This window comes from Falco biarmicus, chromosome 8 (genome assembly GCF_023638135.1).
Source record: "Falco biarmicus isolate bFalBia1 chromosome 8, bFalBia1.pri, whole genome shotgun sequence".
Lineage (NCBI taxonomy): Eukaryota > Metazoa > Chordata > Aves > Falconiformes > Falconidae > Falco > Falco biarmicus.
In genome coordinates this window covers 6,008,067-6,023,012 of record NC_079295.1, presented here as the reverse complement: position 1 = coordinate 6,023,012, position 14,946 = coordinate 6,008,067, and the positions used below count along the sequence as shown (strand labels likewise).

General features: G+C 38.1%; 1 protein-coding gene across 4 annotated transcripts in view; it reads left to right on the top strand.

The window, feature by feature from the left end:
• Positions 1-14,611, top strand: part of GULP1 (GULP PTB domain containing engulfment adaptor 1) — a 162,981-nt gene extending 148,370 nt beyond the window's left edge. For 3 of the 4 annotated variants that reach the window (XM_056349934.1, XM_056349931.1, XM_056349932.1), the window contains 2 exons: positions 4,964-5,058; positions 12,510-14,611. In XM_056349934.1, coding sequence (XP_056205909.1) covers positions 4,964-5,058; positions 12,510-12,581 — 167 coding nt within the window. In that variant the 3' untranslated portion in view covers positions 12,582-14,611. Of the gene's footprint in view, positions 1-4,963; positions 5,070-12,509 lie in introns of all 4 variants that reach the window. The other variant, XM_056349933.1, reaches the window with a different exon arrangement.
• The last annotated feature ends 335 nt before the right edge of the window (positions 14,612-14,946 follow it).

Here is a 14,946-nt window from a genome sequence, read left to right as displayed (position 1 = left end):
ATAATAATGTACAATAATACATTGTATTAGATGATGTTATTGCTGCCAGTACATGCAAGCTGGTGTTTCTTTCTTGAATACAAGTTAGGTGGCAACCAAGAGGAGCTGATGTTTGGAGTCTCCCATTTTTGAGGTCTTTTCATGTTCTTATCCCTACTTCCTTTGTGACTGCACTGGAGTGGTTTGTGGTTTTTTCCCCATCATTTGATGAAATTGCAGAGTTATTTTATTGGATTTTATGTTTTTTATAACTTTCACCTTTATCCCGTTCAGTAGTAAAGAAGGAGAAAGAGAGGGCTGTGCCATCTGTTTGCTAGTGTCACCCTCAGTTGCTCCATTCCTCGATGAGGTTTATCTGCCTGTTACCTAGGGATGGCGCTTGGGCTGCTCAAGCAAAATGGGCATTTAAAAGCCAAAGTTCATCTTCCTCATTTGACAAACCACCCAGGAATAACACCTCACTAGACAGACAAGTCGCATTTGCAGGAAACCAGTAACAATAGCAAACACTTCAGATTCCTTTGAGACCAAGAGCTTCATAGGTGATAACTGGCGCTAGGACAAAGTTCATCTTTTCATAAAGGGAAATGCCTAGAGTTAGAATTTTTCGTGCCAGCTCTCTTTTGGGTAGTTTCCTCAATAAAAATTTGGGGGCTATAAATAATACTTTTTGCTTGCAGTACAGAGTTCAAGAAACCCAGCACTGGAAGGTTGCAACACTAATCTCTTTTCGGAAAGGTAATTATCTCCAAAGTATTTAAGCTTTAAAAAAGGAAGAAGATTCTTGAAATTTTGAGTTCTTACTCAGCAATATACCAGTGTGGCTTCTCAGTAAATATCTGCTCACTTCTAGGTATACCAGTGATAGCAAATAGGTTACTTTTACCTATTTAAAAGGAGAAAAAATGTGTGATTTGGGGGCAGAAAGTTGCAGATTGGACAAGTATATGGTGTCTTTTTAGGTAATAATTGCAAAAAAAAAAAAAAGCCCCGGATGCTTTCAAAAACAAAAGCCTTTTCCAGAATTGTATTTCCTCTCAAAATTCTGCTGGGAAATGTTTTTTTTAACACTAGGTTTGCAGTGACCAGCTTGCAGGCTAAACGTCAGCATTGCAGCCCAGTGTAGTAATTGCTTAATCGAATAATTGACCAATGCACAGCCAGTGCAACCCAAAATGCAGTGTTAAAGGCTGTGCTGCCACTTCTTCCTTGTAGAGTCAGAAATTGCAAATTTCTGTGAGTTATCTTAAAGGACAGATTTAATTTCTTAATTTTAATTAATTAAATGAGGAATTAATTTATATGTTTCTTTCTGGCACAGCATTATTGTCATATCTCAGAAAAGAACTGGAGAGGAACATTATCGAATTGTGCAACACATATTTCACTCAAATGCATCTTGAACAATCCAAGGTCACAACTGGCAGATGCAGAAATCTGTTCCCAGATGCTATCTTTCCAGAGATACTTAAGAGTATGTTACCATAATAATGGCGGAACAATTTTTTATGCTGTAATAATTCCAAAAGAAAAAAAAAAATATTGAGTACCCTGCAGCTAAGGGAAAGGCTTCCTGGACTTCACTACCTCAGTTTATTCCAAATATTTTCTTGCCTTCAGTGTGATTAATTTGTATTTGTCATCACAGCTGCTCCAGGACATCTGGGGAAAGCATATATATGCATAACTCTGTGCCTGGAGGATAGCTAAGGTAAAGAAGATGCAAAATGCAGCAGAGAAGCCAAGTATTTGTAGTTTTGTTTAGTAGTTGCTAGCTTTGAGTTTATTACAGAGTGCAGGTTGCTGCCCTCCAGTGCTAGGTGTTTCTTGTCCTGAATGTCAGCTAGGTCACAGAAACACAAATTTATTACCTGTTCGTGTCACTCTGTGGTTTGAGTTGCGGATGTAATACATCAGCGTTTCATGAGGTTTGAATTTGTTGGTCGATTTCCCAAGCTGTGAATTTATTTCCATCCAGAAAGGAAAAGCAAAGAAAATTATGTATGCTGTTTGAAAGGCTCATTTTCAAAGGCTACTGGTTGCTGTGTATTGGAGAAAGAAATGCCTGTCTATGCTGCAATTATCTGGGGAGTCTGCCAGGCAAGATATTCTTTAGTTATAGTTAATCTTCATGCAAATACTCTACCCTGAAATAAAAAAGCACTGATTTACGCCATCTCTGCTAAAAAGGAGCCCCCCCTGTGAACAGCGGAGTGAACACTAGCAGATAAGCATGTGGAGATCCCATGCAATAGTGCAGCTCTGCAGTGACTAAATTTTAGTATTCATCCAGTTTTCACATGTTTTTCAGCTTCTGTTCAAACGAGAAATACTGATGATGCTATTGAAAATGTTTCATTGAACTTCATCCCTTCCCGACTCTTAGAGTGCAGTCTCTCATATAACACACAAATTTTAAATGCAGAAACACACTTGTACTAGGGACTTTTTCAGCTGGTTTACTGAAATGGTTAGCAAGTTGTAATGGAGACAGTTCCTAAAATAATAGTTTTTCATAGAAACTCAGCTAGGAAGTATTTCTCTGTTTTGAATTTCATTCTGTCACTTGAACAAATTACATTCTGGTTAATTTTAAGTCTGCCTTGAATGACAATATAAATGAAGTAATCCTTCACCTGAAGGCAGGTGACATTGAAGGAGCTAAAGCTTCTGCCATTCTCCTGCTAATGAGCTCGGAAGTGCTGTCATTAATAAAAACCTAATAATAAGGCATGAATGAGATAATATCCATAATAGTGTACTAAATACTTGCTTTCAAAACCAGTGGTAAGTCATATTCCAGTACTAAGAAGTGCAAGAGTTGTATTCTTTACTGGTTTTTTTTCCTAAATACATGCCTTGAATTTTTGCTAAGGCTTGGTGTTGAAGCTGTCTGCTTTTAGCTGTCTGACCACACAGAAAACTGTCAGCTCCTTTTAAGGGTAAAAAGAACCTCTGAAGGAAGAGAAAAACAAAAAAAAGCAGACCTACATAATGAAGCATAATTACTTTTTGCTCAGTAGAGGTTAGACTGAAAGTCGAAGCTGCTGCACATCTGAAGGTTGCTTTGTAAGAGCCTGAAAGCATGTGAGGACACTGGTTATACTGGAACAGACCCATTTTGGCTGTGCCAAGAGACAAGGGAGGAGGTTGATCCTAATTTTTACATTAGATTATCCTAGTTATAATGTCTTTTACATGCAGGTGGTCTGCCTTTGCCAGGAAATACTAGATGATGATTATCATTATTATTATTATTTATTATTATTATTATTGTTATTGTTGTTGTTGTTATTATTGTTATTATTTGGCTCAAGTGGGCTTTTTGGAATAAGGCTTTCTGATGTGGGCCATCTCCTGGTCCCATGTGACAGTCTGTAGCTGTTTAGTCACACTTTTTGCAATATGTAATTAATCAAGTTCCTGCTTGGTTCTTACTTTTATTATGGGAGTGAATGCTGGTAGCTGCTAATTGTTTAAAATGCCTGTTGTGCAGCCTGATAACACTTAATTGTGGGGTCAAAACCCACGACGACTGACCTGCACAATAAAAGTTGAAGAGCCTAGACAAGTACAGGTCTAAAAGTGTGGCTCCAAGGATGCCAAAATGAAGAAGACATCATAACACTGCAACAGAGATTTTGTGTCAGGTAGTCAGCTGTCAGCTTCCGTATCGTGGATGTTAAGTGTAAAATTTTGTGCTTAACCAGCAATCTAGCTAGTCATTTCAAAGTTACTAATGGCCCCTTTTACTCTCATGCTCCTAAACTAACGTTGTTTTAAGGTAGGTAGTATGCTTACCAGGTTTTCTTGCTGAACAACCATGAAAGTTAGGAGGTCGGATATAGTTTTAATTTTCCCTCCACCAATGAAAAGACTGTATTAACTTGATTCTGTAAATTTTGCTGTCAGTGTGGTGGGGTTGGGTTAGCACAATGATTTTCTTACTGCGTTAGTTCAACACAATGTGAGATAGAAAAAATCTATATAGATGGCAGTGTTACATGGAGAGGGGGAAAAAAATTTCCATTGTCGAGTAGGAGAGAAAAAAAAAAAAGCACCAACCCATAAGATTTCCTCTGTCAGATGTGAAGAGCTAGCATTACACTGTTCTAATAAGGAAAATAAAAGTTTTGGAGGTGTTTCTTATCCGAACAAAAAAGAAACGAAGGAAAAGAACCCCTGACCATTAGAAAGCATACTGCGGTTAAGAAAAAGTGAGAAACTGTGGCATTCATAGAGATCAATTTGCAATCGTCCTATTTATGGACACAGATTTAGTGGAATTTTAGGATAAGTGACCTTTCATGGTCCAATGCTTTTTTCATTCTTTCTTTTTTGAGTTGATCATATACGAGATTTTAAACCCCTGACAATTAGTTTTAGTTACTACCAGCTGTGCATTGAGGAACCCTGTCAAATGAAGGCCTTGTCTTCCATGGGTAAGAGTAGTTGCTTGTCCATGTGAAGATGTCCTTATCCTAATGGTGAGGAGTGGCGGACAGGGAACATGACGGCTCATTTGTTGGCAAAAATATCTTTCTGAATATACTGTTGAGAAGAAATTTGACAACTGATGTCCGGGTGTTCCCTACTCATTTATGAAACTACTTGTACATGTGGATTCTGGAGCGCTCTTCCGTAGGAGATGCCCTCTACACGTTGCATCATCTTCTCGTCGGATCCCTAAAGTTCCTCTAGAAGGCGCAGGCATTAGTGCAAACTGAAGAGAGGCTTAAACAGAAGTTAATGGTGTTCTTGGAAAAGATACTTGAGTATTAAACTTTATAAAACTAACCAAGACCTGGCTTTCAAATTTGGATGTTAAAAGTTGTGGTTAATCAGTTGCATATCTAGAGGTGCTATTACTCAGCTTGTAAGGAGATGTAAGCTGCCTTTCTCAAAGCGCTAATGTCATAGCCCATACCTTTGCTCTCAGTGACTCACTTTTTTGTTGTTCCAGAGAGAGACCTTTTTGGAGCAGAACCTTTTGACCCTTTTAGCTGTGGAGCAGGAGATTTCCCTCCAGACATTCAGTCCAAGCTAGATGAGATGCAGGTAAATACTGAGTTATCAATTAAGCAGTTTTCAATGGCTGTATGACTGTTCGTGAAATACACTTTTACAGTATTCGGAAAATGTATTCCAGACTGCACAAGCAAATACATAGAAAGAAACACGTTTCTGACTATTCCTTTTTGTAAGTATCTCTCACAGTCTTTGAGTTGGAGTTTGAATTCGCCTGCAGATCCTTACACGTGGTATTAATAGGGGCCACCTGGGCTACCTTAGGGTTTCTCAGCAGCGTAACCAAAAGGGGTGCTGCTACTCCTGCCTGGGAAGGGACTGAGCGAGCTAAGCAGAGAGCTGAGGTGGGAGCCCTGGCAGATACACCGATCTGGTTACTCTTCACTTCCAGCAATCACCACCATCCCAGTATACCCCCATCTTCCCCTCTGTGCCATCAGTCTGGTTTCTTCATAGCACTGGCAGAGGCAAAGACCATGCCAAAGGGGCCATGGCAATTGTCCGCTGCCTTTAAAACCAACCGGCCGTGGCTGTGGCACTCTGGGGCAATTAGACTGGTGAGAATTGGTTCAAGAATTCTGCACTGATGTGTTTTCATCAGAAAACGTTTGTTGATTCTGAAACACTCGACAGTATCTGTTCAGTTATTGACCCAATTTTGAAGCAGTTCTAGGAGAAAGCCTTCAAATTTTGGAAGAAAACGCTCTCTTCAGTCAGACTTTCCGAAATGCTAGTTGCTTGCCAGCTTCCTTATCTGGGTTTTTTTCAGCAGCCTGCCAGCAAAACAGGAGGCTGAAAATACTGGGAACTTGAATTTCTAGGATCCTGGCTCCTCAGCAGAAAGTCTTTCCAGGGCTTCCAGCCCTCATGAATCTCAGGAGCCCACAAAGTCCGAGACGCTAGCTCTCGGGCTCCTTCCACCCCCCTCTTCTGCCTGGGGAGCAGCAGAAATATTTCAAAATGGCTGAAATAAGTTTTAAATACCATTTAATTTTCTTAAGTAAATTTAATGTTCATTGTGAAATTTTCTTTTCTGTGTCAGTTTAGGATGGTGTCAGTGGCAAACTCCACTCACGGTGAAGTGAGAAATTTAGATTTTGGGTTACCTGTGCTCTGGCCCATATAGTTTCAGATAGCAGCTAAAAGCCAAAACTGCTTCTTTACAATTCTGGGAAAAATGCTTGTGTTTTACAAATGCTATAACATTATTAGCAAGTCTTTTAGCACCTCACATTGATACATATCAATGTTTCCACTGTCTGTAGCCTATTTTAGGAAAAAAAATTAATGTGGCATCAGGGGCTACTAGGAAGAAGCCTGTGAAAATACCTAAATGCCACACACTAGGAGTTCTTATTACAGGTAATGTTTTGACAAAATTGTGCATTGTTAGCATATAAGGCTGCAAGTGCTATCATGTCATAAACATCAGTAGAAGGAGCAGTAGAAATCTTTAGCAAGGATTTTTGAAGTCGTAAAAATGAAAAGCCCATATCATTGTTCGTACTCTCTTGACGTAAGGCGGCAGCCAAATTATCGGTAACAAACCCCGTAACGCTTCATGCGTTACTGTGTCCTGCTGCAAAGAATGTTGCTGTGGTCGGGTATTCCCCCCTGCGCATCCAGGGTTTGTTTTTTTCCAACTTTTTGTAACACTTTGTAAACTACTCGCACAATTAGAGAGTTTAGCATGTCAGTCTGAGCGTACCCTGGCGTTTCCACGGAAAGTTAGTTAGTGGGTCTTTATGTAGGCACAAAACTTGTTCGTGTACAATCACACTCAGAACAAATGTAAAGCTGACGGTGTGGGGAAAAAAAGAAAAAAGCAAAAGCTATGTGCAGTGATTTTACTAGTTGGTTGGTGCAAAATACAGTTTGAAACGTCTTTCCTAATATCTTTTTTTTTTATCTTCTTGTGCTTTCCTGGGTGTCTAGCGTCAGCGATGGTTGGTATATCATATTTTCCTAACTGTATTTAAAGCATTAAAAGTTGAAGTGTGCATCTGTTCATGTCTGGTGGGTTTTTTTTTTATGTATATGTGTGCACATATATAGATTTTACAATTCATATTTTATATGTACAACTCTGTAAGTCAGGGCCATTTTAATTTTTCAGGGCCTACGATTTTTAAGGTAGGCACAGCGGATTTTAGGTTTTTTTACTCTGCCTTAGCTGCTGATACTAAGCTTTTTTATTGCTGTTTGTTTTCCATGTGTCCTAGTGAAATCTCCAGTTTTCATTATTGGCTTGTCATTAGTGAAATGGTTTAAGCAAAACTTTTGACGCGTAGATTTTTAAGTTAGTACAATCACATTTGTGAATGCGTTTGTATTTGGAAATAATTATTTAAAAACTTGCAATGAGCAGGGCCTAGCTGGGCTAGGAGTCAGCAGTTGTTAGATACGCAGCCTTTAGGAAGGAAAGTGAAATGGAGGCTGCAAAAGGTAAAATCACAGAAATGTGACGTACTTTTGGAAATGTAATGCTGAGAAAGATGAAAGAAAAAGGCAGGCTTCTATCTGGATACAAATGAAGGAATCCGTTGTCTTCAGGTTATGAAAGTGCAGCCTGAGTTTCAGTAAATATGTGACCATTAAACAGAGAAAGGTAAGTTGTTCACAAACCCATCTATAAACACTCTTATGTTTGAACTTTAACAAGGATCCAGATTTCACTCTTAAGCACTTTCTATTCAATTTCTCAGTCCAATCTCTGCTGACGTTTTTGGAGAGCTCAAAACTCACACATGTGCCGAGATGTGACTTTTATAGCTTAGGCCTCTCTCTGATGGCTGTCCAACCTCCTGTTTCCCCCCACCCTTACGCTGAAACATATTTTCATCTTCTCTATTTTGACTGTATCCAGGCATTAATAAAATGGATCTTGTCTATTTTCTCAGAAATCTTGCAGTGAGGGGAAGTTTCCCTGGATCATGAATCATACCAGCAACAGCTGCTATAATTTATTAAAATCTCAAGGTAGTTAATAACACAAAGCTTCCAGGAGCTGCGAGCCGTTCTCCCTGCATGCCCTGAAGCAACCAGTAGGTTTGACATCCTTCCATCTGAAAGAAGTTATGCTCAGCCCGCTAAACTATCTGCTCAGGGATGTGTAAATTTATCGTTGGTTTTGTGCTGGCTTACACTCATTGAGTGAAGTCACTGTGATCAGTGAGATAACCTCAGAGCTGTCGGGTTGACTTGTGCAAATTTATCTCCTGATAAAATTAAACTAATTTGTCTTTTTCTGTTTACTGTTTTTAACCAGTGTAGCTCACGTATTATTATCGTAGACACAAAAAAAGTGGGAGTTGTCTTGGGCTTACTTTTTCTACTGGAAACAATCTTTGCTGATATCTTAAGAGACCAGTCATATCCTTTAGTACAATACCACTGTTTTTCTGAATTACTAAGTTGTTCAATTTTAATGACCTTGAAGGTGAAAAAGTCATGCTGTCATCATGGGGATATGAACACAGAAGCAAAACACCATATAGATGCATACTTCATAGCCCCTTCTGTTCCCACTGCTGTCCATTACCAGGGGATGGCTTTTTTCTGCATTCCCTGAAAATCAGCAGGTTTGAGAGATTTTCCAACCACATGAGGAGTTACCGTTTCCTGAAGCTTTAGAGCACAGGAAGCCATAGCGCACATGGTTTTTAATGAACAGGCAATGTGCGATGCTAAGAACACATTATTCAAAGCTGAAACGTCTAAATTCCACAGAGCAAAATATTTTAAATGCTGTGTATTAAAATTAATGATGCACTTTTCATATATATAGTATGCAATGTATGCCAAGTGCTGACTATATGTCATTAAAAAAAAAGTATTCTGCATAACACATTAATTAAGCTTATTAGAAAAAGATATAAAAGCAAATCATGATTTATAATCTGCTCCATCATTCCAACTGACTTCATTATTATTACAGCTGCAAATGCTTGGTTTTGGAATAGAGAGTCAAAAGTAGGTATATGCTGTATGATAAATACTCTTAAGAATCATACAGCAGCTTCAAATAGGAGCTGTAAGACTTGAGAGACATATGCAGTTCAGGTTTGTATATCAACTGTATTCCTGAATGTGCACATAAAGCTCCAAGTGGTCTGCATTGCTATGATGACAGCATAGGATACTTACTCTGCTATGTGCATTAATCACAGTACAACTGCGTTGGGATGTAAAGGAGAAACTTTTCTTAAAACCTTGTCTTCCTATGGCTTGCTTGACTACAGCTGATGGGAATTATTTTTAATTATATATTTGCCAAAGCGTAGTTTTGGAGATTCCAGAAGTTATTTAAGTATTTGGAGTTTGTGAAACTCAAGGGGTGGAGAATGGAGGTGGCTGTGGGAGATCTGATGTTCATGCTTTTCTGATCTTTGGAAATTTGGTTGCAGTCACTTTGCCAAAGAGAGTCTGCTGGACGAGGGCGTTCTGAATTTTTTCCCCCCACCACCTTTTGAGGGCTGCATTTAATTGAATGGGAATATTGGTTGAGACAGTACAGTTTTCTTTAGTTTATACTCCTACACACTTGGCCTCCACTTAAATGTTCATGAAGAAAAAAATCTGGATTTTATATTCTTTTAAAGTCTGAGAAATGCCCAGATGGCTTCCTAGATTGCCTTGATGATCTCTTTATGTTGTTCTGCTCTTTTGATGCTGTGGTTGGCATGGAAGTTTAAGCTTACTACTAACTGTAGTATCTGACACTTGATAATAGTGGGGTTTGTGTGATTGAACAGGTGAAGATTGAAATATCATGTTCCTGTCATAGAAAGCTATGAGCATGAGCCATTTTTAAGTATGCATGTGTTAACACTGCAGTTCCTACCACTCCTAGGAGTAGGTTTTATTCCTTATCAGCTCAAGTATGCGATAGGTAACAACACCTGACAACCACATCACTGTTTTCTTTTAGAACAGACAAAAGTTTGTTACGGTAATAAAGTGAACAGGCTTTTAAAGTATTTATGATACATGTAGCACAGCAATCTCTGAATGGATTAATGTTGATCACATTGCAAATATGTGAAAATATCACAGCTTAACAGAGGAGGAGGAGTAAATGGAGGGGAAAGTGGTCTGAAGTGAAGTTGCAGAAGGAAAAGGTCAAGGAGACCACTGTTCTTTAACAAAGTAGAAATAGTTTAAAGTAAGTCATAACAAACACAAGGTAAGTGATAAGTGACAAATTATCACTTTGTATGGAAAAAAAAGAAAAACTAAACCCCCCCACATAATCAACAGCAGTGAGATACGTGCACTTCCAAAACGCATAATCTGATTTGCTCTTAGCTAGCCAGAAAAGGGGCACTGGAAGTGCAGATACGTAAGACACCAATAAGCAGTGCTTAAATGTTTAGAAAAAAATAAGAGCATGCAGGACATGAGTGGGATGAGTGTTCGGTGCAGGTCGCTCTGGATTGCTGAGAATGAAGCTAGCCATCCTTCTTAAACCAGGCGCTGCAGCTGGTTTACTGTTGCAGCTGTATCAGGCATCCTCAGGTTGAAGCACAAACTATCCCTTGTGCTTCTAAACCTCAGAACTGGAAGCAGCCTTTAAATACTTCAAAAGATTAGCATTTCAGACACACTAACTGTGGGGTTTACAATTTAACGGATGGACTGTAGGGCTAATTCTCTGAATTTCCCTTCTGTGTAAGCATAGTTCTTTTGACTGCAGTTACATCAATTAATAGTATCCTTCGGGTAAACGAACAATTGTCCCTTTATATAAGGATGTGTTTGACTTGGAAACCTCAGATACTATTTGCTTGAAATATCTTTTGCATTGAGGGCTCTTCCTGTTGGCCTTTGGAAAAATACGGAGTGCAGGGGAAAAAAAAAAAGTCAAATACACCAATGAGCTCTGACAGCACCACGTCACCCAGGTTGGGCAAACTGGGTGGCGCAGCTGGAGAAGACTTACACCTCAGTACGGCTGTCGGCTCAGTGTCTCAAAGGATGGATCTGCCTTTAGAAAAAAATAAATTTAACTTGGAAAATATCAGATCATTTGGTAACTCTTGCCAGAAAGTATTCTGTTTCTCAGCCTTGCTCTTCTGATGGCTGTAGCTGGTGGGTCATTAAATATTATATGCATTTGAAATTCTAGCCTATGGTTTAAATTTGTTTGAAATTGGTTGGGCTTTGGATTTATCTTTCAAAACCAAAAGATATGCTCTTCGTACTGCTGTGCGCTATGAGAAAAGGCTGGTTATGCCTAATCCAAATACAGATCGGTTTGCAGAAAGACTTGTTCACAAGATGTTGTTTCATGAAGGTGCATCTTATTGATCTCATAGTGTACAATCAGCTTTCTCTATGTGAGCTGTATGTTGAGACAGGGCTGAGCCGAGCGTTGTGACAGCTGCCACCAGAGCTGGTGTTCTCATGGCATTTCTATTTAGAGCCATTGCTTCCAATTGCTTAGAGTTTTACAGTACTTCCACCTAACAGACTGAAATTTTCTTGACTCAAAGGTGACTTTGCTCTTGAAGGTCAAACCACAATTATTCAGCTTCTTATAAAGCGAAAAGAGAAATGAAAACAAGGGCACTTCCCCTGGATTAGAAGTTCTGTCGTTATTTTAGAGCTGGCGCAAGCTAAGTGCATTTTGTAAACCAAAGGCATTTGTAGAAGGAATTTCTTTTCAGTAGAGGGGGGTGGTGGTAGCATCTAGTTTACAGCCGTTTTTGTGTTTCTACTAATAAAACTAAGGGCAGGGGAGGGAAGGTATTTTGGTCCAAGCTTTTAAAGAAATTCTCTGCATTTTCTAAAGACCATTATATTTTATTGCACTGAGTCCCATGCCTTTGAAATGTACGGTTTGTTCATTTGCAATAGAGCAAGGACGATTTTATTTGCCACCTTAGTGAAGCTCAGATGGCAGTAGGCTGGACAGCATACGCCTGGCAATGTAACTGCACGGGGAGTGATTCACAACAAACCTCTGACGTGGTCGAGTGCTATACTTTTAGTTGGACTACTTCTAAGATAAGGGATTACTGAGTGTAGGAGAAACCTGGTATTAGTAACGGTGTCTGTGGCTTCCCTGAATGTTTAAAGTGTAAGTATAATAAGCTCGTTGCTCATATAGCCCTGATCTTTCCTGCTTATAAATCACATCGGATTTTGCTCTGGAACAACATGGCCCAAGTCAAGCTCATTTTCTTTTCTATCAGCCTATGTATGTAAACATTCAATACTTTTGTTCTATAATATTTTCTTCATTTTATAGACATACTGTATTTATTTTGTTGTATGACATACATCCTTTTATCAGTTAACCGCTGAGACTTACTGAAAACGGGCTGACCAAATAATGTAAATGTCTGTGAATTCACTCTGAAGTCTCCTTATGGTTTATCTGCTTAAAGATAAGCTCAAATTTAGATGTTTTTAGAAAGAGAGCTTAATCTTCCAGAAATCACTTTCCTTTTTATTAACTATGTCTTGTTTCATTGCAGGAGGGGTTCAAAATGGGATTAACCCTTGAAGGCACAGTATTTTGTCTTGACCCACTAGACAGCAGGTGCTGATGCCAAGAAACTAAATGTGATATTCCTGCACGATGGTTTGGGTTGTCTTTTTTTTAATTCTGAACACATATTCACAGATAGTGCCCACGTGCCAAAAACTGCTTTTTTCAACATGTAAACTCGTGTGAGGTTTGCTTCTGTAAAAATCCAACTTAGTTCCAGTCTTTCCCTGTACAAATGTAAAAAAGTTGTATTTGTTTATGAAATATGAATTAAATTACACTGTTGCGTTTCTTTCACTCACGTTTTGGCCCGAGTTTACTATGCTTTATGACTATTAGCCTGGCGAAGTTCTTCAGAAAGCTCCTACATACCTCTCTCTGTTTGCAGATGTGCAAGCATGTTTTTACATAATACTTTACCTGGCAGCATTTTGAAATTATGCTTTTAAGCCATTATTTAATATTCAAGCAGTAAATTGATTAATATCTAGTACAAAAAGTTCAAATGGCAGTGAAAAAGCAGAAAATACTAACCATTAATATGTGCTTAAAAGGTAAATCTGGATGCCGCGTAATTGATTTCTATTACTGTGTATGGTTACTATGCTGTATATAAGTCATTATTAGTTTATAAAATCCAGAAGACTTTTAGGTCCTTAATTCGTGTTTTAGAAACTAACAAATTGTTAGTATGCTTGTTAGTGTTTAATGAGCATAGAAGAATGGCTAAATTGCAGAATGGACAAAGTAACTGCCCTTGTTTTGATATTTTGTAGCTGAACTGTAACGTATGTAATTTGGAATTCATTACATGATAACCATAAACTTAAAAAGAAGATTATGGTCTTGCATTTACTTAGGAATTTGGATAATTTTGTGTATAAGCAGGCGCTTCATTTACTGGGCTCAATTCTGTAAGTTACTTTCAACACCTGAGTGTTTACAGTCAGGCTCGGTTGAGGATATTTTTCCCTGTCTGCTTTAATGTATGTTATATGTCTTAATATAATTTTGAAGCTTGCTGCAAGAATTCAGTGTAAGTTAGTAAGTCCTTCACACCCACTGGTGGTTCATGTTACAGAAATAACCGCACCAAAATTTTCAGCTGCTAGTGAGTTGAACGCTGACCTGTCTATGCATACTCTTCATTAATCTTTAGCATAAGCAATAAAGTATCATTTTAAACCTATGTCAGACAATTATTATTAGTGTTTTGAAGCCCAAACTCCACATTAGTTAAATCCAAAAACTTTAAAAATTCTAATATTTTCCCTTCAAAACGTACAGATGTGGAAAAAACCAAAATTTCAGATTTTTTTTTTTTATGTTTCCTTTTCATGAGAGGTTTTTTTGTGATAGTTATGGTTTTGTCCTTAACGGTTACAGTTTACACCAAAAATGCATTTTGCAGATTTCTCATCACATGTCTGTCTTTATGCCTTGTTCAACAAAGTACTTCTGCATATACCTTTGAAGTCCACTAAAACGAATGGGATTTTCCTTTGCTGAGTTTGACATATGCTCAGGTACCTTGCTGAATGGGGGCCTTAATGTCCCACATTACATTAGTCTTCCTCTCTTTTATTGTGTTCAACATTCATATAGAGTATTATGTATAAATATATATATTAAAAATATATGAACTCACTAACAAATAGAATAGTATATGTTTCATAAAGAAAAGTCTTTATAATTTTGTTTGTCATATAGTATTTTGGAATTTGTATAATGAGGATGTTTAGTAGCCATAGCAATGGCCTTTTTTAACAAATAGAATTTGTATTTTTATTGTACTTTAAAAAGCTTTACATAATAAGCATCTATTTAGTGGTCATTTATTATCAATGGTAACACTAAGATAATATTTGCACATTTTAAGAAGCCTTTTTCGTTACTGATTTTTATGATAGCTGACTGCAGATGGCATGGTTAAATCTTATGTACCTGTGCAATCCATACAAAAATACTTCAATCAACACAAACAGTGCATTTTTAATGAAAAGGTTATGTGATCCGGTTGGAAACTGTATTTCTATGTAATCTCAAATGTCTGTTTAATTTTGCCTAAAATAAATGTTTTTAAATAAATTGCGTCCCAGAACACAATGTTCATTCAGTAAAATGCCCAGTAGGAGGGGGGGGTGGGGAGGTGCTTAGATGCTGAACAGGACTTGCCACAGAGAGTGCTGAAACGTGTCAGTCACCTTATGTGCTGGAAAGCACCTGATGTCAGCCAGCGCGGAGTAACTCCAGTGTTTGACCTTTATTATTGAGTTTGGTCAAATCTGAAATCAGCAGAGAAAAAATTTGTTCTGTATGCAACTAGCTAATACTAACAACTGGGGAGTAACTCTCTCCACAGTGCTTCATGGATTTAATGAACCCTTTTAATTGCTTTTTTTTTAATTACTTATTTCTCAAAT